Consider the following 27,803-nt stretch of genomic DNA (forward strand, 5'->3'; position numbering starts at 1 on the left):
GAAAACTACTAGAGCTAATCAATGAATGTGGTAAAGTTGCAGGATACAAAATTAATGCACAGAAATCTCTTGCATTCCTATACACTACCGATGAAAAATCTGAAAGAGAAATTAAGGAAACACTCCCATTTACCACTGCAACAGAAAGAATAAAATACCTAGGGAGACAAAAGACCTGTATGCAGAAAACTATAAGACACTGATGAAAGAAATTAAAGATGATACCAACAGATGGAGAGATATACCATGTTCTTGGATTGGAAGAATCAATATCGTGAAAATGATTATACTACCCAAAGCAATCTACCGATTCAGTGCAGTCCCTATCAAATTACCAATGGCATTTTTTATGGAACTATAACAAATCATCTTAAAATTTGTATGGAGACACAAAAGACTCCAAATAGCCAAAGCAGTCTTGAGGGAAAAAAACAGAGCTGGAGGAATCAGACTCCCTGACTTCAGACTATACTACAAAGCTACAGTAATCAAGACAATATGGTACTGGCACAAAAACAGAAATGTAGATCAATGGAACAGGATAGAAAACCCAGAGATAAACCCACGCACCTATGGTCAACTAATCTATGGCAAAGGAGGCAAAAATATACAATCGAGAAAAGACAGTCTCTTCAATAAGTGGTGCTGGGAAAACTGGACAGCTACATGTAAAAGAATGAAATTAGAACACTACCTAACACCATACACAAAAATAAACTCAAAATGGATTAGAGACCTAAATGTAAGGCTGGACACTATAAAACTCTTAGAGGAAAACATAGGAAGAACACTCTTTGACATAAATCACAGCAAGATCTTTTTTGATCCACCTCTTAGAGCAATGGAAATAAAAACCAAAATAAACAAATGGGACCTAATGAAACTTCAAAGCTTTTGCACAGTAAAGGAAACCATAAACAAGACAAAAAGACAACCCTCAGAATGGGAGAAAATATTTGCAAACGAATCAACGGACAAAAGATTAATCTCCAACATATATAAACAGCTCATGCAGCTCAATATTAAAAAAACAAACAACCCAATCCAAAAATGGGCAGAAGACCTAAATAGACATTTCTCCAAAGAAGACATACAGATGGCCAAGAAGCACATGAAAAGATGCTCAACATCACTAATTATTAGAGAAATGCAAATCAAAACTACAGTGAGGTGTCACCTCACACCGGTTACAATGGGCATCATCAGAAAATCTACAAACAACAAATGCTGGAGAGGGTGTGGAGAAAAGGGAACCCTCTTGCACTGTTGGTGGGAATGTAAATTGATACAGCCACTATGGAGAACAGTATGGAGGTTCCTTAAAAAACTAAAAACAGAATTACCATATGACCCAGCAATCCCACTACTGGGCATATACCCAGAGGAAACCATAATTCAAAGAGACACATGCACCCCAATGTTCATTGCAGCACTATTTACAATAACCAGGTCATGGAAGCAACCTAAATGCCCTTCGAGAGACGAATGGATAAAGAAGATGTGGTACATATATACAATGGAATATTACTCAGCCATAAAAAGGAACGAAATTGGGTCATATGTAGAGACAAGGATGGATCCAGAGACTGTCACACAGAGTGAAGTAAGTCAAAAAGAGAAAAACAAATATCGTATATTAACGCATATATGTGGAACCTAGAAAAATGGTACAGATGAACCGGGTTGCAGGGCAGAAATTGAGACACAGATGTAGAGAACAAGCGTATGGACACCAAGGGGGGAAAGTGGTGGGGGGGTGGTGGTGGTGGTGTGATGAATTAGGCAATTGGGATTGACATGTATACACTGATGTGTATAAAATTGATAACTAATAAGGACCTGCTGTATAAAAAAAAATTTACCCTTAAAAAAAAGAATATAACAAGAAAAAATAGAAGTTGATATCGATTTTTTATTTATAAATAATTTTCTAATCAACCAACTACATAGATAATTTTGCTTTGGGGTAACACATGCAAAAAGATACACAAAAATTATCACAGAGTCCTGTGAAGTGTTAGTACATTCTCACAAACTGCTATGCAGTTTCACTGGCACAACCTGCTCAGTGCCTATTTTCATCTCTAATACTGGGCTACTGTGATATTGTGATAAAATTAGAAATATATATTTGGTCTTCATCCCTGGTTATTGGCAGAGGGCTCCTAAACCCGTGGAATTTCCTAGGCAATAAAGAGTGAGAAGAAGATCTTTTGTTATTCATAATAAGCCCCTTTCAACCACAGTTTATGGTTATGAGTTTACGCTAATGAGGTGACTCTGGAGGATGAAGGCTGGTTATCAGAGGAACCAACCACAGTATCAGAGGGTTGGAACTTTCAGCCCAAGCCCCATCCTCCAGGAAGAGGAGAAGAAGATTGAGTTTAATCACCAATGGTCAATTATTTAATTTATCATGCCTACGTGATACAACCATCAGAAACATCCTGAACAAAGGGGTTTGAAGAACTTCTGGGTCGGTGAACACATCAAAGTGCTGGGAGGGTGCTTCATGGAAAATCCAAGCCCCTTCTCCACACCTTACCCTATGCATCTCTTCTATTTGGCTGTTCCTGAGTTATATCCTTTATAATAAACTGGTAACAGTAAGTAAAGTGTTTCCCTGAGTTCTGTGAGCTGTTATAACAAATTACTGAACCAGAAGAGTGGGTCATGGTAACCCCAGATTTATAGTCAGTTAGTCAGAAGTATGGGAGGCCCAGACTCTCGACGGCCATCTGCAGTGATGGCAAGACCCCAGTCTTGTTGGACTGAGCCCTTAACCCCTGGGGTCCTTGCTAACTCTGGGTAGTTAGTGTCAGAATGAATAAATTGTAGGACACCCAGGTGATGTTCACAGAGAGCTGGAGAATTTCTTGGTGCGGAAAATCTATATATTTGGTGTCAGAAATGTTGAGGGTAGAAGAAACAAATTTTCCTTTAACTATGTTTAGCGTGAACAGATAGCAGGTAAGCTCCAAAAAGCTCATTCATGTACTGGGGAGGTAAGACAAAAAAAACCATATAAAATAGTATATACACAAAAACTATATGTCACAAACTATGAGTTTAGGAGACATTTAGAAAAGGGCTATATCATTGTGGAATAAGGTCAACAGGAAAGTTTTAAGGAGGACATAAAACTTGAGCCCTGCATTAGGTGTGATTTTGGACAAATCGAGAAGAAAGAGGAGGGCTTTTATAAGAAAGGTAGATGTCTCAAGAAGATGGTGTAGTGTAGGGGCTGGTGGGTATGAAATCAGAGACTCTTTATGTAGATTCCAAGTTAAAAGCTGTGGTAAGGAGGGGCCAAGTTAGCCCTGAGTCAAGCATGGCATGCATTCACCTGTATATTCTACCTCTTAAGATGTACACCAGAAATTCAGGGCTTAAGCCTTATTAGTTTTAACAGTAATAGCACGTCTTTTGGGAGACTTACATGACATCAAGCTCCAGATCAAAATGAATCCTCTAAATCACATATACAGTTGAAACCTGCACCTATTACAGATATGACATATCATTTCCTACACAGTTTTCATCTGCATCACTTACCTGATACAGTGAACATTAATTAAGTGACCAGTCAAGATGAGCAGCAAAAAGTTTTTATGCAACCAACTTAGCACCACTGAAGAGATGATGACAAAAGGTTAAATACATGTTGAGTAATCCCAAACAGAGGTAGAAAAACACGAGTGACCTACAGAGCTAAAAATCTTCAATATGGCACAACTAAGACTATGCTTATAAAACTGTACCCCGCCCCCACTGTCACTGTCTCTATACCCTTTATCCTGCATTACTTTTTTTCTTGTATTTATCACACCCTGACATAGTATTATTTATTCTTTTCCCCTAGAGTGTAAGACAGTTTGCTTATTACTTCAATGCTTTACCCCCAATATTTAGAATAATGCCTGAAACACAACAGATGCCCAATAAATATTTGCTGAATGAATGAAAATCATAGTTGAGAAACTGTATTTCTGTATTAAAGTTTCTCTATGTTCTTCCACATGAAAAAATAATTTGCTCCAAGAACCTAACAAACAGTGCTGCAAAGGGACAATAGATACTTTCAGCAATGGGCTTATTTCTCTAATAAAATGGCAATCTTCACGTATGTTCAAGGTCCTCCTATTCTTGTAATCCAAAAAATACCCTAAAAGATGAAAGATAACTAAAAACTGTAAGGAAAGAAGGATAATCTTAGCATTCTATTCAGTACTGACTGTGCCATTCCTAAGGTAGTTAAAATAAAATATATAAAATTCTGGTCTTTACCAATGAAAGATTTTAGAAGGTATACCACAAAACAGCATAGATCATTAATGTATTTGAAAATAAGACCTATACAAAAAGCTAAAGGAACTAGAAATGTTTGGCTTAGAAAGGGAGACTTAAAAGCAACTTTAATGATTTACAAATACACAAAGGCTCTTTTTCCAGGAGTATGCTGACTGAATGTTTTCCAACCTCCATTAAGAGGAAGCTAATTTAAATGGGGCTTTAAAAATTGATTTAATATTTGAAAGAATTTATATAAGAATTAACATATACTAAATTCAATGATGATATTAAGTGCCTAGAACACTGCCTGGGACATAGCAAACACTAACAAAATCTTAGTTCTATAAGAATCTGGGTTTTTTTTTTTTCTCCTTTTAAAAATAGGACATATTCTACACAAACCTTGAATAACTTAAATATGATCAGCCTATTTTTCCGCTGCTCTTTTAACCATAATAATTAAAAAGATAATTAATAACAACTATTTACAATTAAAAAGGTCAAAGTAATGAAAATGTTTCTCAACCTTAAAATAAGGATAAAAGATGTTCCTTTTCTATTTCTGTGCCTAAGTATTGGTGCATTAAGTCACAGTCCCTATAATTTTTGATTCTTAGAACATGCAAATATTTAAAATATAGCATCTGGTCAAGAGCTATTTGGATGTGAAGGTGTACATTATAAAATATATATGTCCCCACTTTAAATTTCTACTTAATACAGATCATAAAGAAGAGCCTCTGGTTCCTCAAATCAAGTTATCCTAAAAAGGTCTGTGTTCTATTCAGTATCCTACATAATTACATCTTAATTATCTGTGCCAAAAAAGAAGATAGTTGATAAAAGAAAATAAAACTACTACATAACCTGCCTGTATTCCAGGCTAGTATAGCAGTCATGCCTAATTATCTAGAAGTAGGTATATAGAAAATTACTGTCTTGTTGGTCTTCAATAAATACAAAGCAATAATACTTAGGAAAGAAAATTTAAAAATAACTTATAGCTGTTTTACATCAGTAATTATCATATAATACTCAGTAAATTAAAAGATATGGCCAATCCACTATCCTCAGTGCTAAAATGGCCTTTCTTTTGTTCTTTTCTTCTGTGTTTCTTTATACCATTTATTCCATTGTTCATTAGTATTTCCATTACAGTGTGAAAAAAAAGTAAAAAGAAATTGTAAATTAGCACGTTTTTAGAAAATTCACAAAAAGGTTGAAGAAACAAAAATTTGAAAGGTCTGAAATTACTTGAGATTATTCCCCTCATTAACTAAATTTAATGTTTATTTTTCATCCTGGCAAATTAATTTCTAGCATCAAAGACCTGATAAGCTAAATGTAAAATGTAAACTTTTAGTAAAAAAAAAAAAAATTCCAGGTGACATGATTCAAGGTATATTAACAACAAGGAAAGAAATTTTCATTGAGAAAACTTCATCAGTGCTACACTCTCTATAATTTCATTCATCAGAACAGCTTTAACATTCCACTCTAAAAAAAGTACGACTAAATAATGATGTAGCTACTGACAAATCCTATCAATCAGTTCACTTCGCATTTAACAGACCATCTGACAGCCAAATTTAAAAACTGTATACCAAAATTTAGTTACTAGAAAGATTTTTAACTATAAACATATATATCCAGAGTAGAGCTTTTTTTTTTTTTTGCAATCCTGCTTTATTTTTTTATTTTTTTTAATCAGTCATCAATTTTATACACATCACTGTATACATGTCAATCCCAATCGCCCAATTCAGCACACAACTATCCCCACCCCACCGCAGTTTTCCCCCCTTGGTGTCCATATGTTTGTTCTCTACATCTGTGTCTCAGCTTCTGCCCTGCAACCCGGTTCATCTGTACCATTTTTCTAGGTTCCACATACATGCGTTAATATACGATATTTGTTTTCCTCTTTCTGACTTACTTCACTCTGTATGACAGTCTCTAGATCCATCCACGTCTCAACAAATGACTCAATTTCGTTCCTTTTTATGGCTGAGTAATATTCCATTGTATATATGTACCACATCTTCTTTATCCATTCGTCTGTCGATGGGCATTTAGGTTGCTTCCATGACCTGGCTATTGTAAATAGTGCTGCAATGAACATTGGGGTGCATGTGTCTTTCTGAATTATGGTTTTCTCTGGGTATATGCCCAGTAGTGGGATTGCTGGGTCATATTGTAATTCTGTTTTTAGTTTTTTAAGGAACCTCCATACTGTTCTCCATAGTGGCTGTATCAATTTACATTCTCACCAACAGTGCAAGAGGGCTCCCTTTTCTCCACACCCTCTCCAGCATTTGTTGTTTGCAGATTTTCTGATGATGCCCATTCTAACTGGTGTGAGGTGATACCTCACTGTAGTTTTGACTTGCATTTCTCTAATAATTAGTGATGTTGCGCATCTTTTCATGTGCTTCGTGGCTGTCTGTATGTCTTCTTTGGAGAAATGTCTATTTAGGTCTTCTGCTCATTTTTGGATTGGGTTATTTGTTTCTTTAATATTGAGCTGAATGAGCTGTTTATATATTTTGGAGATTAATACTTTGTCCATTGATTCATTTGCAAATATTTTCTCCCATTCTGAGGGTTGTCTTTTCGTCTTGTTTATGGTTTCCTTTACTGTGCAAAAGCTTTGAAGTTTCATTAGGTCCCATTTGTTTATTTTTGTTTTTATTTCCATTACTCTAGGAGGTGGATCAAAAAAGATCTTGCTGTGATTTATGTCAAAGAGTGTCCTTCCTATGTTTTCCTCTAAGAGTTTTATAGTGTCCAGCCTTACATTTAGGTCTCTAATCCATTTTTTTTTTTTAATTTTTATTTATTTATTTATTTATGGCTGTGTTGGGTCTTCGTTTCTGCGCGAGGGCTTTCTCTAGCTGTGGCGAGTGGGGGCCACTCTTCATCGCGGTGCGCGGGCCTCTCACTATCGCGGTCTCTCTTGTTGCGGAGCACAGGCTCCAGACGCGCAGGCTCAGTAATTGTGGCTCACGGGTCTAGTTGCTCCGCGGCATGTGGGATCTTCCCAGACCAGGGCTCGAACCCGTGTCCCCTGCATTGGCAGGCAGATCCTCAACCACTGCGCCACCAGGGAAGCCCCTCTAATCCATTTTGAGTTTGTTTTTGTGTATGGTGTTAGGGAGTATTCTAATTTCATTCTTTTACATGTAGCTGTCCAGTTTTCCCAGCACCACTTATTGAAGAGACTGTCTTTTCTCGATTGTATATCTTTGCCTCCTTTGTCATAGATTAGTTGACCATAGGTGCGTGGGTTTATCTCTGGGCTTTCTATCTTGTTCCATTGATCTATGTATCTGTTTTTGTGCCAGTACCATATTGTCTTGATTACTGTAGCTTTGTAGTATAGTCTGAAGTCAGGGAGTCTGATTCCTCCAGCTGTTCTTTTCCCTCAAGACTGCTTTGGCTATTCGGGGTCTTTTGTGTCTCCATACAAATTTTAAGATGATTTGTTCTAGTTCCGTAAAAAATGCCATTGGTAATTTGATAGGGATTGCATTGAATGTGTAGATTGCTTTGGGTAGTATAGTCATTTTCACAATATTGATTCTTCCAATCCAAGAACATGGTATATCTCTCCATCTGTTGGTATCATCTTTAATTTCTTTCATCAGTGTCTTATAGTTTTCTGCATACAGGTCTTTTGTCTCCCTAGGTAGGTTTATTCCTAGGTATTTTATTCTTTTTGTTGCAATGGTAAATGGGAGTGTTTCCATAACTTCTCTTTCAGATTTTTCATCATTAGTGTATAGGAATGCAAAAGATTTCTGTGCATTAATTTTGTATCCTGCAACTTTACCAAATTCATTAATTATCTCTAGTAGTTTTCTGGTGGCATTTCTAGGATTCTCTATGTATAGTATCATGTCATCTGCAAACAGTGACAGTTTTACTTCTTCTTTTCCAATTTTCATTCATTTTATTTCTTTTTCTACTCTGATTGCCGTGGCTAGGACTTCCAAAACTATGTTGAATAATAGTGGTGAGGGTGGACATCCTTGTCTCGTTCCTGATCTTAGAGGAAATGCTTTCAATTTTTCACCGTAGAGAATGATGTTTGCTGTGGGTTTGTCATATATGGCCTTTATTATGTTGAGGTAGGTTCCCTCTATGCCTACTTTCTGGAGAGTTTTTATCATAAATGGGTGTCGAATTTTGTCAAAAGCTTTTTCTGCATCTATTGAGATGATCATATGGTTTTTATTCTTCAATTTGTTAATATGGTGTATCACATTGATTGATTTGCGTATATTGAAGAATCCTTGCATCCTTGGGATAAATCCCACTTGATCGTGGTGTATGATCCTTTTAATGTGCTGTTGGATTCTGTTTGCTAGTATTTTGTTGAGGATTTTTACATCCATATTCATCAGTGATACTGGTCTGTAATTTTCTTTTTTTGTAGTTTCTTTGTCTGGTTTTGGTATCAGGGTGATGGTGGCCTCATAGAATGAGTTTGGGAGTGTTCTTTGCTCTGCAATTTTTGGGAAGAGTTTGAGAAGGATGGGTGTTAGCTCTTCTCTACATGTTTGATAGAATTCACCTGTGAAGCCATCTGGTCCTGGACTTTTGTTTGTTGGAAGATTTTTAATCACAGTTTCAATTTCATTACTTGTAACTGGTCTGTTCATATTTTCTATTTCTTCCTAGTTCAGTCTTGGAAGGTTATACCTTTGTAAGAATTTGTCCATTTCTTCCAGGTTGTCCATTTTATTGGCATAGAGTTGCTTGTAGTAGTCTCTCAGGATGCTTTGTATTTCTGCTGTGTCTGTTGTAATTTCTCCTTTTTCATTTCTAATTTTATTGATTTGAGTCCTCTCCCTCTTTTTCTTGATGAGTCTGGCTAATGGTTTATCAATTTTGTTTATCTTCTCAAAGAACCAGCTTTTAGTTTTATTGATCTTTGCTACTGTTTTCTTTGTTTCTATTTCATTTATTTCTGCTCTGATCTTTATGATTTCTTTCCTTCTACTAACTTTGGGTTTTGTCTGTTGTTCTTTCTCTAGTTCCTTTAGGTGTAAGGTTAGATTGTTTATTTGAGATTTTTCTTGTTTCTTGAGGTAGGCTTGTATTGCTATAAACTTCTCTCTTAGAACTGCTTTTGCTGCATCCCATAGGTTTTGGATCATCGTGTTTTCATTGTCATTTGTCTCTAGGTACTTTCTGATTTCCTCTTTGATTTCTTCAGTGATGTCTTGGTTATTTAGTAACGTATTGTTTAGTCTCCATGTGTCTGTGTTTTTTACGTTTTTTTCTCTGTAATTGATTTCTAATCTCATAGCGTTGTGGTCAGAAAAGATGCTTGATATGATTTCAATTTTCTTAAATTTACTGAGGCTTGATTTGTGACCCCAGATGTGATCTATCCTGGAGAATGTTCCGTGCGCACTTGAGAAGAACGTGTAATCTGCTGTTTTTGGATGGAATGTCCTATAAATATCAATTAAATCTATCTGGTCTATTGTGTCATTTAAAGCTTCTGTTTCCTTATTTATTTTCATTTTGGATGATCTGTCCATTGGTGTAAATGAGGTGTTAAAGTCCCCCACTATTACTGTGTTACTGTCGATTTCCTCTTTTATAGCTGTTAGCAGTTGCCTTATGTATTGAGGTGCTTCTATGTTGGGTACATAAATATTTATAATTGTTATATCTTCTTCTTGGATTGATCCCTTGATCATTATGTAGTGTCCTTCCTTGTCTCTTGTAACATTCTTTATTTTAAAGTCTATTTTATCTGATATGAGTATAGCTACTCCAGCTTTCTTTTGATTTGCATTTGCATGGAATATCTTTTTCCATCCCCTCACTTTCAGTCTGTATGTGCCCCTAGGTCTAAAGTGGGTCTCTTGTAGACAGCATATATATGGGTCTTCTTTTTGTATCCATTCAGCAAGCCTGTGTCTTTTGGTTGGAGCATTTAATCCATTCACGTTTAAGGTAATTATCGATATGTATGTTCGTATGACCATTTTCTTAATTGTTTTGGGTTTGTTTTTGTAGGTCCTTTTCTTCTCTTGTGTTTCCCATGTAGAGAAGTTCCTTTAGCATTTGTTGTAGAGCTGGTTTGGTGGTGCTGAATTCTCTTAGCTTTTGCTTGTCTGTAAAGCTTTTGATTTCTCCATCAAATCTAAATGAGATCCTTGCTGGGTAGAGTAATCTTGGTTGTAGGTTCTTCCCTCTCATCACTTTAAGTATATCATGCCACTCCCTTCTGGCTTGTAGAGTTTCTGCTGAGAAATCAGCTGTTAACCTTATGGGAGTTCCCTTGTATGTTATTTGTCGTTTTTCTCTTGGTGCTTTCAATAATTTTTCTTTGTCTTTAATTTTTGCCAATTTGATTACTATGTGTCTCGGCGTGTTTCTCCTTGGGTTTATCCTGTACGGGACTCTCTGCGCTTCCTGGACTTGGGTGGCTATTTCATTTCCCATTTTAGGGAAGTTTTCGACTATAATCTCTTCAAATATTTTCTCTGGTCCTTTCTCTCTCTCTTCTCCTTCTGGGACCCTTATAATGCGAATGTTGTTGCGTTTAATGTTGTCCCAGAGGTCTCTTAGGCTGTCTTCATTTCTTTTCATTCTTTTTTCTTTAGTGTGTTCCGCAGCAGTGAATTCCACCATTCTGTCTTCCAGGTCACTTATCCGTTCTTCTGCCTCAGTTATTGTGCTACTGATTCCTTCTAGTGTAGTTTTCATTTCAGTTATTGTATTGTTGCTCTCTGTTTGTTTGTTCTTTAATTCTTCTAGGTCTTTGTTAATCATTTCTTGCATCTTCTCAACCTTTGCCTCCATTCTTATTCCAAGGTCCTGGATCATCTTCACTATCATTATTCTGAATTCTTTTTCTGGAAGGTTGCCTATCTCCACTTCATTTAGTTGTTTTTCTGGGGTTTTTTCTTGTTCCTTCATCTGGTATATAGCCCTCTGCCTTTTCATCTTGTCTATCTTTCTGTAAATGTGGTTTTTGTTCCACAGGCTGCAGGATTGTAGTTTTTCTTGCTTCTGCTGTCTGCCCTCTGGTGGTTGAGGCTATCTAAGAGGCTTGATGGGAGGCTCTGGTGGTGGGTAGAGCTGACTGTTGCTGTGGTGGTCAGAGCTCAGTAAAACTTTAATCCACTTGACTTTTGATGGGTGGGGCTGGGTTCCCTCCCTGTTGGTTGTTTTGCCTGAGGCAACCCAACACTGGAGCCTACCTGGGCTCTTTGGTGGGGCTAATGACAGACTCTGGGAGGGCTCACGCCAAGGAGTACTTCTCAGAACTTCTGCTGCCAGTGTCCTTGTCCCCACGGTGCAACAGAGCCACCCCCCACCTCTGCAGGAGACCTTCCAACACTAGCAGGTAGGTCTGGTTGAGTCTCCCCCATGGTCACTGCTCCTTCCCCTGGGTCCCGATGCGCACACTATTTTGTGTGCGCCCTCCAAGAGTGGGGTCTCTGTTTCCCCCAGTCCTTTCAAAGTCCTGCAATCAATTCCCACTAGGCTTCAAAATCTGATTCTCTATGAATTCCTCCTCCCGTTGCCGGATCCCCAGGTTGGGAAGCCTGACTTGGGGCTCAGAACCTTCACTCCAGTGGGTGGACTTCTGTGGTATAAGTGTTCTCCAGTTTGTGAGTCACCCACCCAGCAGTTATGGGATTTGATTTTACTCTGATTGCGCCCCTCCTACCGTCTCATTGTGGCTTCTCCTTTGTCTTTGGATGTGGGGTATCTTTTTTGGTGAGTTCCAGTGTCTTCCTGTCGATGACTGTCCAGCAGCTAGTTGTGATTCTGGTGTTCTCACAAGAGGGAGTGAGAGCACGTCCTTCTACTCCACCATCTTGGCTCCTCCCCCCCAGAGTAGAGCCTTTTAATCAGTAGACCATGGCTTTGTAATATTTCTTGGGTATCTATGAATTTGTCTTGAGAGAAAACTCATTTTTAAAAAATCATATTTTGAAAGCAACTCACCATCTCCTAAAATGTTAAGAACCAGTAGTTTTAGTGAATTTAAGTGAAACTTCAAATCATACCAGTGAAAAACAGAAAGCACATTGTATATATGGCTGAATATTTACTGTTAATTCTCGAGGGCATATAAAAATATCTTAATAGAAAAATTGTTTTTAAAAATTCAAAGACTGAGATTTTTTTTCGGGTTATCCAACTACATGTGATTAAAATATATATATAACTTACTGGCTAATGAGAATTTCATGCTTCTAAAACCTCTGCATTATTAAACCTAGTATCACTTATTTTATACCAACTATGGCATGAAATTTCAGATGAACCCTGTGCAGTGCTATTAAAACATAGTTTACCACTTCAGATTTTCTATTCTTTAAGCTCTAATGTGCTGATAAATCTCAAAAATTTTATCAGTTTACACTAATCCTAGGATTCCTCTTCCATTTTATTTGGATGTATAGGTGCTAGACAGAGTGAATAAATAATGAGGCAGACTATTGCTTTAAAGTATCCCAAATAGTTTAGAATATAAATTGCTTTCTCATCTTTTATAATAACAATAGAATGAAATGGCACTAATAAATATAAGTCCTGGTAAAATAAAAAATCAACAATACAATCTGGAGGAATTCCCTGGTGGTCCAGTGGTTAGGTCTTCACACTTTCACTGCTGAGGGCCTGGGTTCAATCCCTGCTTGGGGAACTAAGATCCCGTGAGCCATGTAGTGTGGCCAAAAACAAACAAACAAACAATATAATCTGAAGCAACACCGAGCACCCATATATAAAAGCAAGTTTCCTCTCTATCTCCCAGGAACTATGTAGAAAATAGCTGATGTTATCCATCCTATTGTCATTAACAAATCTATCATTTTTCATTTTACTCAGGATAGACTCTTGCCTCCAATGGTTCAAGCCTGTGGCAGGCATTGTTGCTTAGCTAATCTAATACCCATTCCCTTTCCCCTGCATGTCTCTACTATTGAAGCTGTAAAAACTAAATATTGATTCTGTCAGTCTGCCTTTCAACTAGAGTAATGGAAAAACGAAAAAGAGTATGGAAAAAAGAAAAATTAAAGGCAATCCAACAAAATGAAGAGATAAGAAAAACAAAAAGATTTCAAGAGAAAGTGATATATATAGACAGAAGCAAAGAGCCAACATATGAATAGCAGGTATTCCCAAAGAAGAAAACAATGTGGTGGAACAAAAGAAATACTAAAAAGTATTATTGAAGAAGACTTTTCAGAAATAAAAGTGGTTTTTTTTTACAGCAAAAGAACACTATTCAACTGGGAAAACTGATGTAGAAAAATCAATACTTATGTATAGACCAATAAAAGCAATTGGCGGGACTTCCCTGGTGGCGCAGTGGTTAAGAATCCACCTGCCAATGCAGGGGACACGGGTTCGAGCCCTGGCCCAGGAAGATCCCACATGCCGAGGAGCAACTAAGCCCGTGTGCCACAACTACTGAGCCTGTGCTCAAGAGCCCGCGAGCCACAACTACTGAAGCGGGCACGCCTAGAGCCCACGCTCCGCAACAAGAGAAGCCACTGCAATGAGAAGCCCATGCACCGCAGCGAAGAGTAGCCCCTGTTCAACGCAACTAGAGAAAGCCTGCACGCAGCAACGAAGACCCAATGCAACCAAAAAAAAACCCCAAAAAACCAATTGGCCATTAAAGGAAAAATATCCTTTGGGCGTCCAGGCAGAAAGACCAAGAATATAAGAGGAAAAAAATCAGAATGAAATAAGAAGACAATGGAATAACATATTTAAGGTACTTAAGGAAATTAAGGAAAGAAGCTGAACCAAGGATTTTATATCAATTCAAATTGATCTTTAAACATAAATGCTAGAGACAAACTGAGATGAAACATGCAACAACTCAGGAAGTAGTCTTCCCATGAGCCCTTCTACTAAAGAATTTCAAATTACCAAGAAATGGTCAGAGAAACTTTTCATAAGGATTGATAGTAAATGTTAAATATATTACCTGTAGAACTAACGACAAGTGTTGGGCATAAAGGTGACAGAATAGTATAAAATCAGTTATATATTCTAACTATGTACAGCTATCAAAAATAAGGAGTTGGAGGAGGGGAAGGAGAAGAGTATGGGAAGTAGAAGAAGCTCTGAATTGCCATGTAAGTATTTACTGTGAAAGTAAAAGGCTATTACTTTACATGAGATGCTAGAGAGGAAGGAAGTGGGGGAAGAAAAGACTACTTATTACCTTCAATATTGTTCATTCTGAGAATCAATAAACTAACTACAAAAGAGGGAACCAAGGGTATCATTTAAAGGTATCAGCATAAAGGTAACCATAACAAAAAATATATACCTCTTCCTAAATATCTAAAGTATATATTTTAAAAAATGGGAAGGCAAAGAAAACAGATAGTATAGTTTAAAAAAATTGTGCTAGATTCCACTCAGATGTTATCCCATTCAGTTCCTACAAGGCCCTGTTTTAGGCCAGTTTCATAAAGGAGGATGCAGAGAAATTTAACAGCTTAACTAAGCCCGTTTCTGTAGAAAAGTTATCAAAACTGGGATTTGAGTAGAAGTCTGTCACCAGATTCATTTCCATTTCACCATACTTTGTAATGATACTAATTCTCTTTATCTCTTGTTAGAATGTGTATATATAAACTTTTGTTCCATTTAACTAAGGCACATCTGTACCTGTATAATTATACCTTTAAAAAGTCATTTATGGGCTTCCCTGGTGGCGCAGTGGTTGAGAATCTGCCTGCCAATGCAGGGGACACGGGTTCGAGCCCTGGTCTGGGAAGATCCCACATGCCACGGAGCAGCTGGGCCCGTGAGCCACAACTACTGAGCCTGCGCGTCTGGAGCCTGTGCTCCGCAACAAGAGAGGCTGCGATAGTGAGAGGCCCGTGCACCACGATGAAGAGTGGCCCCTGCTTGCCACAACTAGAGAAAGCCCTCGCACAGAAACGAAGACCCAACACAGCCAAAAATAAATTAAAAAAAAAAAAAGTCATTTATGAGGGCTAAAAAAGAAAAAGTGATAGCTAGTAGGAGATCTTATTTATTGGTGCTTAAGGAAGCTAAAAAGGTATTAATTAAACTTCATAAGAATTTGTATGTACTTGTTTTAGAGCCATAGATGATATCTAGAGGAGGCAGTAAAGCTTTTAATAATGGAGAGCAAGGACTCTGGAGTAACACTTTTGTTGTAAATCTTATTCTACCACTTACTTTTTGTATAATCTTGGGCAGGATTCTTAATCTATTTTAGCTTCATCTAAGCTTATCTATAAAATATGAACAATACCTACTTTATAGTTTTACTATAGAGATTAAATAAGATGATGTATATGTAATATAATTAGCTAAAAATGATCAGCAGTCTCATAAATAATGCTGTTGGTCATATGTAGGTAAATACATTCAAGTCTCCAGAACAACACTTCACTGTGCTTGCCTGCAGATTTCAGGTCACTAATACTATCTTAAAAATACAAAAGTCATCTGGTCAGAATAGCTATTATCAAAAAGACCACAAATAACAAATGTTGGTTAGGATATGGAGAAAAGGGAAGACTTGTGCACTATTAGTGGGAATGTAAATTGGTGCAGGCACTGTGGAAAATAGTAGGGAGGTTCCTCAAAAAACTAAAAATAGAACTTCCATAGGACCCAGCAATTCCACTCCTGGGTATATATCCAAAGAAAACAAAAACACTAACTTGAAAAGATACATGCATGCCAATGTTCATAGAAGCATTATTTACAATAGGTAAGGACTTCCCTGATGGTCCAGTGGTTAAGACTCTGCACTTCCACTGCAGGGCGCACAGGTTCGATCTCTGGTCAGGGAAGTTCTGCATGCCACGCGGTGCGGCCAAAAAGACAAACAAAAAAAATAGGCAAGATATGGAAGCAACCTAAGTGTCCATCAACAGATGAATACATAAAAAAAGATGCAGTGTGTGTATATATATATATATATATATATATATATATATATATATATACACACACACACACACACAATGGAATACTACTCAGCCATAAAAAAGAATGAAAATTTTGCCATTTGCAACAACATGGATGGACTTGGAGGGTATTATGCTAAGTGAAATAAGTCAGACAGAGAAAGACAAATATCATATGATATCACTTACGTGTGGAATCTAAAAAATAAAACCAACTAGTGAATATAACAAAAAAGAAGCAAACTCACAGATATAGAGAACAAACTGGTGGTTACCACCAGGGAGAAGAAAGCAGGGAGAGGCAAGATTGGCATAGGGGATTAAGAGGTACAAACTACTATGTGTAAAATAAATAAGCTATAAGGATACATTGTACAGCACAGGAAATACAGCCAACATTTTACATTAACTATAAGTGGAGTATAATTTATAAAAATTTTGAATCACTATATTGTACACCTGAAACTAATATAGTATTGTAAATCAACTACAGCTCAATAAAAAAGTATTAAAGTCATTATAGTTAAAGCATTAGGCAAGAGTTACTTTCACTTTCTCCCTCAGAGCTTTGTTTATTTTGAAAATAAGAAAATATCTGTAAACTGAAGGTGTCATATGAGTCTTCTCAGAGTATTTTAATTAGACATTCTGGGGAACAAAAATAAAACCTAATGTATATAGTAAAAAAAACAATAATCATGAAGACTAGCTATATAAGAACATGTGCAAAAGAAACTCTAAACACATGTAAGTATATTTTATAGTTATAATGGAATTTTCGTAACAGTTTTCATAATACAGCATAAGAGGTATAAGATGTTCTACTCTGAATCTTATCTAAAGAGTTCTAGTTACTGAAGTATCAAGTGTGGCAGTGCCAATGTGATTCAACTGAGTGAACCTTAGATGATATTATATTAAGGCCACATATTGGAGGGGAATGTTTGAAGCAGTTAGAGCTAGATAGAATTAGTTTGGGAAGGTTTAATGGAAGAATTGGTCCCACTTATATAATATATTCCCCCACCCCCCGCCACTTTCCCCCCTTGATGTCCATACATCTGTTCTCTACATCTGTGTCTCGATTTCTGCCCTGCAAACCGCTTCATCTTTACCATTTTTCTAGGTTCCACATATATGTGTTAATATATGATATTTGTTTTCCTCTTTCTGACTTACTTTACTCTGTATGACAGTCTCTAGATTCATCCACGTCTATACAAATGACCCAATTTCATTCCTTTTTATGGCTGAGTAATATTCCATTGTATATACGTACCACATCTTCTTTATCCATTCGTCTGTCGATGGGCATTTAGGTTGCTTCCATGACCTGGCAATTGTAAGTAGTGCTGCAGTGAACATTGGGGTGCATGTGTCTTTCTGAATTCTGGTTTTCTTTGGGTATATGCCCAGTAGTGGGATTGCTGGGTCATATGGTAATTCTATTTTTAGTTTTTTAAGGAACCTCCATACTGTTCTCCACAGGGGCTGTATCAATTTACATTCCCACCAACAGTGCAAGAGGGTTCCCTTTTCTCCACACCCTCTCCAGCATTTGTTGTTTGTAGATTTTCTGATGATGCCCAATCTAATTGGTGTGAGGTGATACCTCACTATAGTTTTGATTTGCATTTCTCTAATAATTAGTGATGTTGAGCAGCTTTCATGTGCTTCTTGCCCATATGTATGTCTTCTTTGGAGAAATGTCTATTTAGGTCTTCTGCCCATTTTTGCATTGGGTTGGTTGTTTTTTTAATATTGAGCTGCATGAGCTGTTTATATATTTTGGAGATTAATCCTTTGTCTGTTGATTTCTGTGCAAATATTTTCTCCCATTCTGAGGGTTATCTTTTCGTTTTGTTTGTAGTTTCCTTTGCTTTGCAAAAGCTTTTAAGTTTCATTAGGTCCCATTTGTTTATATTTGTTTTTATTTCCATTGCTCTAGGAGGTGGATGAAAAAAGGTCTTGCTGTGATTTATGTCAAAGAGTGTTCTTCCTATGTTTTCCTCTAAGAGTTTTATAGTGTCCAGCCTTACATTTAGGTCTCTAGTCCATTTTGAGTTTTTTTGTGTGTATGGTGTTAGGGACTGTTCTAATTTCATTCTTTTACATGTAGCTGTCCAGTTTTCCCAGCACCACTTAATGAAGAGACTGTCTTTTCTCCACTGTATATCCTTGCCTCCTTTGTCATAGATTAGTTGACCATAGGTGCGTGGGTTTATCTCTGGGTTTTCTATCCTGTTCCATTGATCTACATTTCTGTTTTTGTGCCAGTATCATATTGTCTTGATTACTGTGGCTTTGTAGTATAGTCTGAAGTCAGGGAGTCCAATTCCTCCAGCTCCGTTATTTTTCCCTCAAGACTGCTTTGGCTATTTGGGGTCTTTTGTGTCTCCAAACAAATTTTAAGAGTTTTTGTTCTACTTCTGTAAAAAATGCCATTGGTAATTTGATAGGGATTGCAGTAAATGTGTAGATTGCTTTGGGTAGTAAATTCATTTTCATAATATTGATTCTTTCAATCCAAGAACATGGTATATCTCTCCATCTGTTGGTATCATCTTTAATTTCTTTCATCAGTGTCTTAATAGTTTTCTACATAGAGGTCTTTTGTCTCCCTAGGTAGGTTTATTCCTAGGTATTTTATTCTTTTTGTTGAAGTGGTAAATGGGAGTGTTTCTTTAATTTCTCTTTCAGATTTTCCATCATTAGTGTATAGGACTGCAAGAGATTTCTGTGCATTAATTTTGTATCCTGCAACTTTACCAAATTCATTGAGTAGCTCTAGTAGTTTTCTGGTGGCATCTTTAGGATTCTCTATGTATAGTATCATGTCATCTGCAAACAGAGACAGCTTTACTTCTTCTTTTCCGATTTGGATTCCTTTTGTTTCCTTTTCTTCTCTGAATGCTGTGGCTAGGACTTCCAAAACTATGTTGAATAATAGTGATGAGAGTGGCCATCCTGTCTTAGTCCTGATCTTGGAGGAAATGTTTTCAGTTTTTCACCATTGAGAATGATGTTTGCTGTGGGTTTGTTGTATATGGCCTTTACTATGTTGAGGTAGGGTCCCTCTATGCGCACTTTCTGGAGAGTTTTTATCATAAATGGGTGTTGAATTCTGTCAAAAGCTTTTTGTGCATCTATTGAGATGATCATATGGTTTTTATTCTTCAATTTGTTAATATGGTGTACCACATTGATTGATTGGCATATACTGAAGAATCCTTGCATCCGTGGGATAAATCCCACTTGATCATGCTGTATGATCCTTTTAATGTGCTGTTGGATTCTGTTTGCTAGTATTTTGTTGAGGATTTTTACATCCATATTCATCAGTGATACTGGTCTGTAATTTTCTTTTTTTCTAATATCTTTGTCTGGTTTTGGTATCAGGGTGATGGTGGCCTCATAGAATGAGTTTGGGAGTGTTCCTTCCTCTGCAGTTTTTTGGAAGAGTTTGAGAAGGATGGGTGTTAGCTCTTCTCTAAATGTTTGATAGAATTCACCTGTGAAGCCATCTGGTCCTGGACTTTTGTTTGTTGGAAGATTTTTAATCACAGTTTCAATTTCATTACTTGTGATTGGTCTGTTCATATTTTCTATTTCTTCCTGGTTCAGTCTTGGAAGGTTATACCTTTGTAAGAATTTGTCCATTTCTTCCAGGTTGTCCATTTTATTGGCATAGAGTTGCTTGTAGTAGTCTCTCAGGATGCTTTGTATTTCTGCTGTGTCTGTTGTAACTTCTCCTTTTTCATTTCTAATTTTATTGATTTGAGTCCTCTCCCTCTTTTTCTTGATGAGTCTGGCTAATGGTTTATCAATTTTGTTTATCTTCTCAAAGAACCAGCTTTTAGTTTTATTGATCTTTGCTACTGTTTTCTTTGTTTCTATTTCATTTATTTCTGCTCTGATCTTTATGATTTCTTTCCTTCTACTAACTTTGGGTTTTGTCTGTTGTTCTTTCTCTAGTTCCTTTAGGTGTAAGGTTAGATTGTTTATTTGAGATTTTTCTTGTTTCTTGAGGTAGGCTTGTATTGCTATAAACTTCTCTCTTAGAACTGCTTTTGCTGCATCCCATAGGTTTTGGATCATCGTGTTTTCATTGTCATTTGTCTCTAGGTACTTTCTGATTTCCTCTTTGATTTCTTCAGTGATGTCTTGGTTATTTAGTAACGTATTGTTTAGTCTCCATGTGTCTGTGTTTTTTACGTTTTTTTCTCTGTAATTGATTTCTAATCTCATAGCGTTGTGGTCAGAAAAGATGCTTGATATGATTTCAATTTTCTTAAATTTACTGAGGCTTGATTTGTGACCCCAGATGTGATCTATCCTGGAGAATGTTCTGTGCGCACTTGAGAAGAACGTGTAATCTGCTGTTTTTGGATGGAATGTCCTATAAATATCAATTAAATCTATCTGGTCTATTGTGTCATTTAAAGCTTCTGCTTCCTTATTAATTTTCTGTTTGGATGATCTGTCCATTGGTGTAAGTGAGGCGTTAACATCCCCCACTATTACTGTGTTACTGTCGATTTCCTCTCTTATAGCTGTTAGCAGTTGCCTTATGTATTGAGGTGCTCCTATGTTGGGTTTATATACATTTCTAATTGTTATATCTTCTTTTGGATTGATCCCTTGATCATTATGTAGTGTCCTTCCTTGTCTCTTATAACATTCTTATTTTAAAGTCTATTTTATCTGATATGAGTATTGCTACTCCAGCTTTCTTTTGATTTCCATTTGCATGGAATATCGTTTTCCATCCCCTCACTTTCAGTCTGTATGTGTCCCTAGGTCTGAAGTGGGTCTCTTGTAGACAGCATATAGATCGGTCTTGTTTTTGCATCCATTCAGCGAACCTGTGTCTTTTGGTTGGAGCATTTAATCCATTCACATTTAAGGTGATTATCGATATGTATGTTACTACTACCATTTTCTTAATTGTTATGGGTTTGTTTTTGTAGGTCTTTTTCTTCTATTGTGTTTCCCACTTAAAGAAGTTCCTTTAGCATTTGTTGTAGAGCTGGTTTGATGGTGCTGAATTCTCTCAGCTTTTGCTTGTCTGTAAAGCTTTTGATTTCTCCGTTGATTCTGAATGAGATCCTTGCTGGGTAGAGTAATCTTGGCTGTAGGTTCCCTTTCATCCCTTTAAATCCCTTCCCTTTCATCACTTTAAATATATCATGCCACTCCCTTCTGGCTTGTAGAATTTCTGCTGAGAAATCAACTCTTAACCTTAAGGGAGTTCCCTTGTATGTTATTTGTCGTTTTTTCTCTTGTTGCTTTCAATGATTTTTCTTTGCCTTTAATTTTTGTCAATTTGATTACTATGTGTCTCAGCGCGTTTCTCCTTGGGTTTGTCCTGCCTGGTAGTCTCTGCACTTCCTGGACTTGGGTGGCTATTTCCTTTCCCATGTTAGGGAAGTTTTCAACTATAATCTCTTCAAATATTTTCTCAGGTCCTTTCTCTCTCTCTTCTCCTTCTGGGACCCCTATAATGCGAATGTTGTTGCTTTTAATGTTGTCCCAGAGGTCTTATAGGCTGTCTTCATTTCTTTTCATTCTTTTTTCTTTATTCTGTTCCGTGGCAGTGAACTCCACCATTCTGTCTTCCACGTCACTTATCCATTCTTCTGCCTCAGTTATTCTGCTACTGATTCCTTCTAGTGTATTTTTTCATTTCAGTTATTGTATTGTTCATCTCCGTGTGTTTGTTTTTTAATTCTTCTAGGTGTTTGTTCTTCAATTCTTCTAGGTCTTTGTTAAACATTTCTTCATCTTCTCGATCTTTGCCTCCATTCTTTCACTCTCATTCTGAATTCTTTTTCTCGAAGGTTGCTTATCTCCATTTTAGTTGTTTTTCTGGGGTTTTATGTTGTTCCTTCATCTGGTACATAGCCCTCTGCCTTTTCATCTTGTCTATCTTTCTGTGAATGTGGATTTTGTTCCACAGGCTGCAGGACTGTAGTTCTTCTTGCTTCTGCTTTCTGCCCTCTGGTGGATGAGGCTATCTAAGAGGCTTGTTCAAGTTCCCTGAAGGGAGGGACTGGTGGTGGGTAGAGCTGGCTGTTGCTCTGGTGGGCAGAGCTCAGTAAAACTTTAATTCCCTTGTCTGCTGATGGGTGGGGTTGGGTTCCCTTCTTGTCGGTTGTTTGGCCTGAGAAGACCCAACACTGGAGCCTACCTGGGCTCTTTGGTGGGGCTAATGGCGGACTCTGGGAGGGCTCACGCCAAGGAGTACTTCCAAGAACTTCTGCTGCCAGTGTCCTTGTCCTCACGGTGAGACACAGCCACCTCCTGCCTCTGCAGGAGACCCTCCAACACTAGCAGGTAGGTCTGGTTCAGTCTCCTATGGGGTCACTGCTCCTTCCCCTGGGTCCCAATGCACACACTATTTTGTGTGTGCCCTCCAAGAGTGGAGTCTCTGTTTCCCCCAGTCTTGTCAAAGTCCTGCAATGAAATCCCGCTAGCCTTCAAATTCTGATTCTCTAGGAATTCCTCCTCCCATTGCCGGACCCTTAGGTTGGGAAGCCTGACGTGGGGCTCAGAACCTTCACTCCAGTGGTTGGACTCCTGTGGTATAAGTTCTCCAGTTTGTGAGTCACCCACCCAGCAGTTATGGGATTTGATTTTATTGTGATTGTGCCCCTCCTACTGTCTCATTGTGGCTTCTCCTTTGTCTTTGGATGTGGGGTATCTTTTTTGGTGAGTTCCAGTGTCTTCCTGTCAATGAGTGTTCAGCAGTTAGTTTTGATTCCATTGCTCTTGCAAGAGGGAGTGAGACCAAGTCCTTCTACTCTGCCATCTTGAACCAATCTATATAATAAATTTTTATTACCAATTTTCCAATAATTATGAGGAGTGAGTTGTCACACAATGGCATTAGGGCAGGAAGACTATCCCTCCCTCAGTCTCAACTAAAAAGATGTGCTACAGAGATGGACTTTTGCAATGGTAGAGTGAGGACTTCAGTAAATTTGCTATCTCACAAAAAACAATGAAAAACAGTTTGAGCTGGCAGAAGAAAGGTCAATAGAGATTATCTAGTTTGAGGTGTAGAAAGAAAGATTGAACACAAAATGAACAGAGCTTCAGAGACCTGTGGGATACCATCAATCATACCAAGATACACATAATGGGAGTCTCAGAAGGAAAGGAGAAAGAGGAAGAAAAATATTTGAAGAAATAGCTAAAAACAACCAAATTTGATGAAAAGTATTAATTTATACAATGAACTATTAAGTGGAGCTCACTGAAGTCCAACTAGAATAGTCAAAGAGATGCATATCTAGAGACATCATAATCAAACAGAAAGTTAAAGACAAAGAAAATTTTCAAAGCAGTAAGTAATAAATAACTTATCACATACATAAGATCCTAAATAAGATTAATAACTGACTTGTCACAAAAAAACCATGGACACCAGAGGACTAATAGGATGACACATTCAAAGTGTTGAAGCAAAAAGGCAGTTAGCCAAGAAGTCTATATCCAGCAAAACTCCCCTTCAAAAATGAAGGGAAAATTAAGAGATTCCCAGATCAACAGATGCACCTTACAGGAAATACTAAAAGGAATCCTTCAGGCTTAAATGAAAGGACACCATATATAACTTGATTCCATAGGAAGAAATAAAGAGGTAAAGGTAACTACATAGGTAAATATAAAAGACAGTATAAATGTACTTTTATTTATAACTCTTTTGTTCTCCTGCTTTACAAGACAACCACATAAAGCAATAATTACAAAACTGTGTTGATGGGTGTACAATGTATAAGCATACCTTGGAGATATTGCAGGTTTGGTTCCAGACCACCATAAGAAAGCGAATATTGCACTAAAGCAAGTCACATGATTTTTTTTAGTTTCCCAATGCAAATAAAAGTTACGTGTACACTATAGTCTCTTAAGTATGCAATAGCATTATGTTTAAAAAAACAGTGTACATACCTTAATTAAAAAATACTTTATTGTTAAAAAATGCTAACCATCATCTGAGTCTTCAGGAAGTTGTAATCTTTTTGCAATAATAACATCAAAGATCACCATAAAAAATATAACAATGTAAAAGTTTGAAATATTCCAAAAATTATCAAAATGTGACACTGAGACATGAAGTAAGCAAATGCTGTTGGAAAATGGTTCTGACAGACTTGTTCAACACAGGATTGCCACAAACCTTCAATTTGTAAAAAATGCAATATCTGCAAAGGGCAATAAAGTGAAGTGCAATAAGATGCTATTTTATGTCTGCATAAAGATCTAATTTGTGTGACTGTAATACCACAAAGGAAGGGGGAGGGAATGGAGGTATACTGGACCAAAGTTAGCTAATTAAGTTAGCATTCAACCAAACTAGATCGTTTTAAGATGCTAATTGTAATCCCTAGGGTAACTACTAAGAACGTAACTCAAAAAAATATAGTTAAACAAGGGAATTAAAATGGTACACTAGAAAATACCTATTTAATACAAAAGGTAATAATGGAGGAACAGAGGAACAAAAAAGATATAAGACATAAAACAGCAAAATGGAAGACATAAATCCTACCTTATCAGTAATTACATTAAATGTAAATGGATTAAACACTGCTCAAAAGGCAGAGACTGTCAAAATTGATTAAAAAAAAAAAAGGGGGTTCCAACTACATGCTGCTTACAAGAAACACTATTTATTTATTTGCCATGCTGTGCAGCTTGCAGGATCTTAGTTCCCTGACCAGGGACTGAACCCAGGCCTGCAGCAGTGAAAGTGGAGAGTCCTAACCACTGGACCACCAGGGAATTCCCAAGAAACATAACTGAGATTCAAAGAAACAAACAGATAAGAAGTAAATGTATGGAAAAGACATATCATGCAAACAGTAACCAAAAGAGAGTTAGACAGTGGCAGTTAGACAGTAAATATCAGAAAAAATGAACTTTAACACAAAAACTGTTATTAGAGTTATAATGATAAGGGACATATCCAAGAGGAAGATAAAACAATTATAAACATAGGCAGCTAACAATAGGGCCCCCAAAATTCCTGAAGCAAAAACGACAGAACTGAAGAGAGAAATAGACAATTCAACAACAATAGTTGGAGACTTCAATATCTCACTTTCAATAATGGATAGAACTAGACAGATCAACAAAGAAACAGAAGACTTAAACAACCAACTAGATTTAAGAGATTTCAACACAACACTCCACCCAACAACAACAGTATACGGGGTCTTCTCAAGTACACATGAAACATTCTCCATGATAAACCATATGCTAGGCCATAAAAAAAAGCCTAAATAAATTTAAAAGGATTGAAAACTTCAAAGTATATTCTACAACCGCAATGGAATAAAATTATAAATCAATAACAGAAAGAAATCTGGGAGTCACAAGTATGTAGAAATTAAACACATTCCTAAATAACTAATGGGCCAAATAAATCACAGAGGATATCAGAAAATATTTTGAAATGAATGAAAACAAAAACACAACATATCAAAACCTATGGGAAACAGATGTTAAACAAAAACTTGTACATGAATGTGTAACATTCTTAACAGCTCTAATCACAACACCCAAAAGGTAGAAACCACCCAAATGTCCATCTACTGATAAATGGATAAACAAAATGTGCTATGTCCATACAATGGAATATTATTCAGCCATTAAAAGGAATGACATATTGATACATGTTACAATATTGATAAACCCTGATTATATGACTCCATTTATATTAAATATCCAGGACAAGCAAATCCATAGAGACAGAATGTGGATGAAAAGCTGCCAGGGGCTGTGGGGGTGGGAGAATGGGAAGTGACTATTAATGACAAGGGGGTTTCCATTTGGGGTGATGAAAAGGTTATGGAACTAGATAGTAGTGATGGTTGGATAGCATTAAAAATGCACTTAATGCTACGGAATACACTTTAAAATGGTTTAAATGGTAAATGTTAAGTGTATTTTACCACAATAAAAAAAGTGAAAAGCAGTATTTTGAGAAAAGAAAATGTTAAGAAAACACATTAAAAGTCAAGTACTTTAAATAGACACTCAGGTCTAAAACAGAGTTCTGTGATTTCAGCAGAATATCATAAATGTAAAAATTGTCAATACAAAGTTATGTTCCATACTTGTATGTGAGGCCAAGAGGCCTCAAGTGTGGGCTCATCCTCTTCTGGATCAAAATCTGGATTATCACTTGGAGGAAGAGTTCGGAAGATGTTAGCACTGATCTGTAAAGAAAAATAAATTTAGATTCATGTTCTAAATAAACATAAACATAAGTTTTTGTTGCTTAATTGAATTTAAAAATGCAAAATGAAATGTTTTTTTTTAAATTTATTTATTTATGGTTGTGTTGGGTCTTCATTTCTGTGCGAGGGCTTTCTCTAGTTGTGGCAAGTGGGGGCCGCTCTTCATTGCGGTGTGCGGGCCTTTCACTGTCGCGGCCTCTCTTGTTGCGGAGCACAGGCTCCAGACGCGCAGGCTCAGTAGTTGTGGCTCACGGGCCTAGTTGCTCCGCGGCATGTGGGATCTTCCCAGACCAGGGCTCGAACCCGTGTCCCCTGCATTAGCAGGCAGATTCTCAACCACTGCGCCACCAGGGAAGCCCGAAATATTTTTAAGATAACTTTATTTAAGAAAAAGGTTAAGTTGTGGCTGTAAGCTTAGTTCAAAACCTATAAATCTCTTCAAGATATGAAGACAGCCATTTGTTTCTCTCTTTTCTCTGTCCCATAATTCTGACTTCTATAAACATCAAACTTCGTACAGATTACCTCTAGATTCCTCTTCCTTAAATCACAAGTTTTTCTTTCCAAGTTTTGCTTTTAAAAAAAAAAATAAAATAAAAGAGGAGGGGAGGGAACTGGGTGGGGGGAGCATAAAGTTCCTAACTCTCCCTATCCCTAACTTGATTCTTTTCATCTTTCCACAACTCCCCCCATATTCTAATCCAGCCATTTACTTACCTTATAACCCAAGAGTTTGGTAAAATATCTCTTACACATACACACCACGCTAAAGAAGAGGAGGATGGGGGTAGAATACTTTCACTGTCATTACAGACATAGTTATTCACTGCCATTACAGACATAGTTATAATACCCCATGATGACTTAATTTACTGTATTTCATTAACTTTGAGCATTTTTTTAAAAAAATATTAATCTCTCTGAAATAAGGATATGCTTTGAGACTCTTCATTTCAGAGTCTTCATTTTAGGTTATAACTTCATCTTTCACATTGTCTGTCTTAGTACCAAAGTAAACTACATATCCTTTTTCTCTAGCAAAGGATGGATTGTGAGCCCAACTCAAAATTCGTTGAAGAATGATGAACAGACTGACAGATCAAATGGTTTAGTAAACATGTAAGGCCCTAATTTTGAGGGGCTGGTCATTTAAGATAAATTATTTGGAGAACAGAGGATGAGACGAGCGTTGTTTGGTGGTGCAAGCAAATTCCCAACCATTCTTATGAAGTAGCATCTATGGTAATCCAAATAACTGCTAACAGTCAATTACTATAACCATAAGACTTAGAAAGTTATAATCCAGAAT

The 27,803-nt window shown here is 37.0% G+C and overlaps 1 protein-coding gene across 1 annotated transcript in view; it reads right to left on the reverse strand.

Moving 5' to 3' along the window:
- Positions 1 to 27,803, reverse strand: part of PPP2R5A (protein phosphatase 2 regulatory subunit B'alpha) — a 99,615-nt gene that overhangs the window by 23,137 nt on the left and 48,675 nt on the right. Inside the window, exon 3 of the mRNA XM_036844133.1 lies at positions 26,372 to 26,473. Within this exon, the coding sequence (XP_036700028.1) occupies positions 26,372 to 26,473 (102 nt within the window). The remainder of the gene's footprint in view (positions 1 to 26,371; positions 26,474 to 27,803) is intronic.

The sequence above is a fragment of the Balaenoptera musculus genome, chromosome 1 (genome assembly GCF_009873245.2).
Source record: "Balaenoptera musculus isolate JJ_BM4_2016_0621 chromosome 1, mBalMus1.pri.v3, whole genome shotgun sequence".
In the NCBI taxonomy this organism is placed as follows: Eukaryota; Metazoa; Chordata; class Mammalia; order Artiodactyla; family Balaenopteridae; genus Balaenoptera; species Balaenoptera musculus.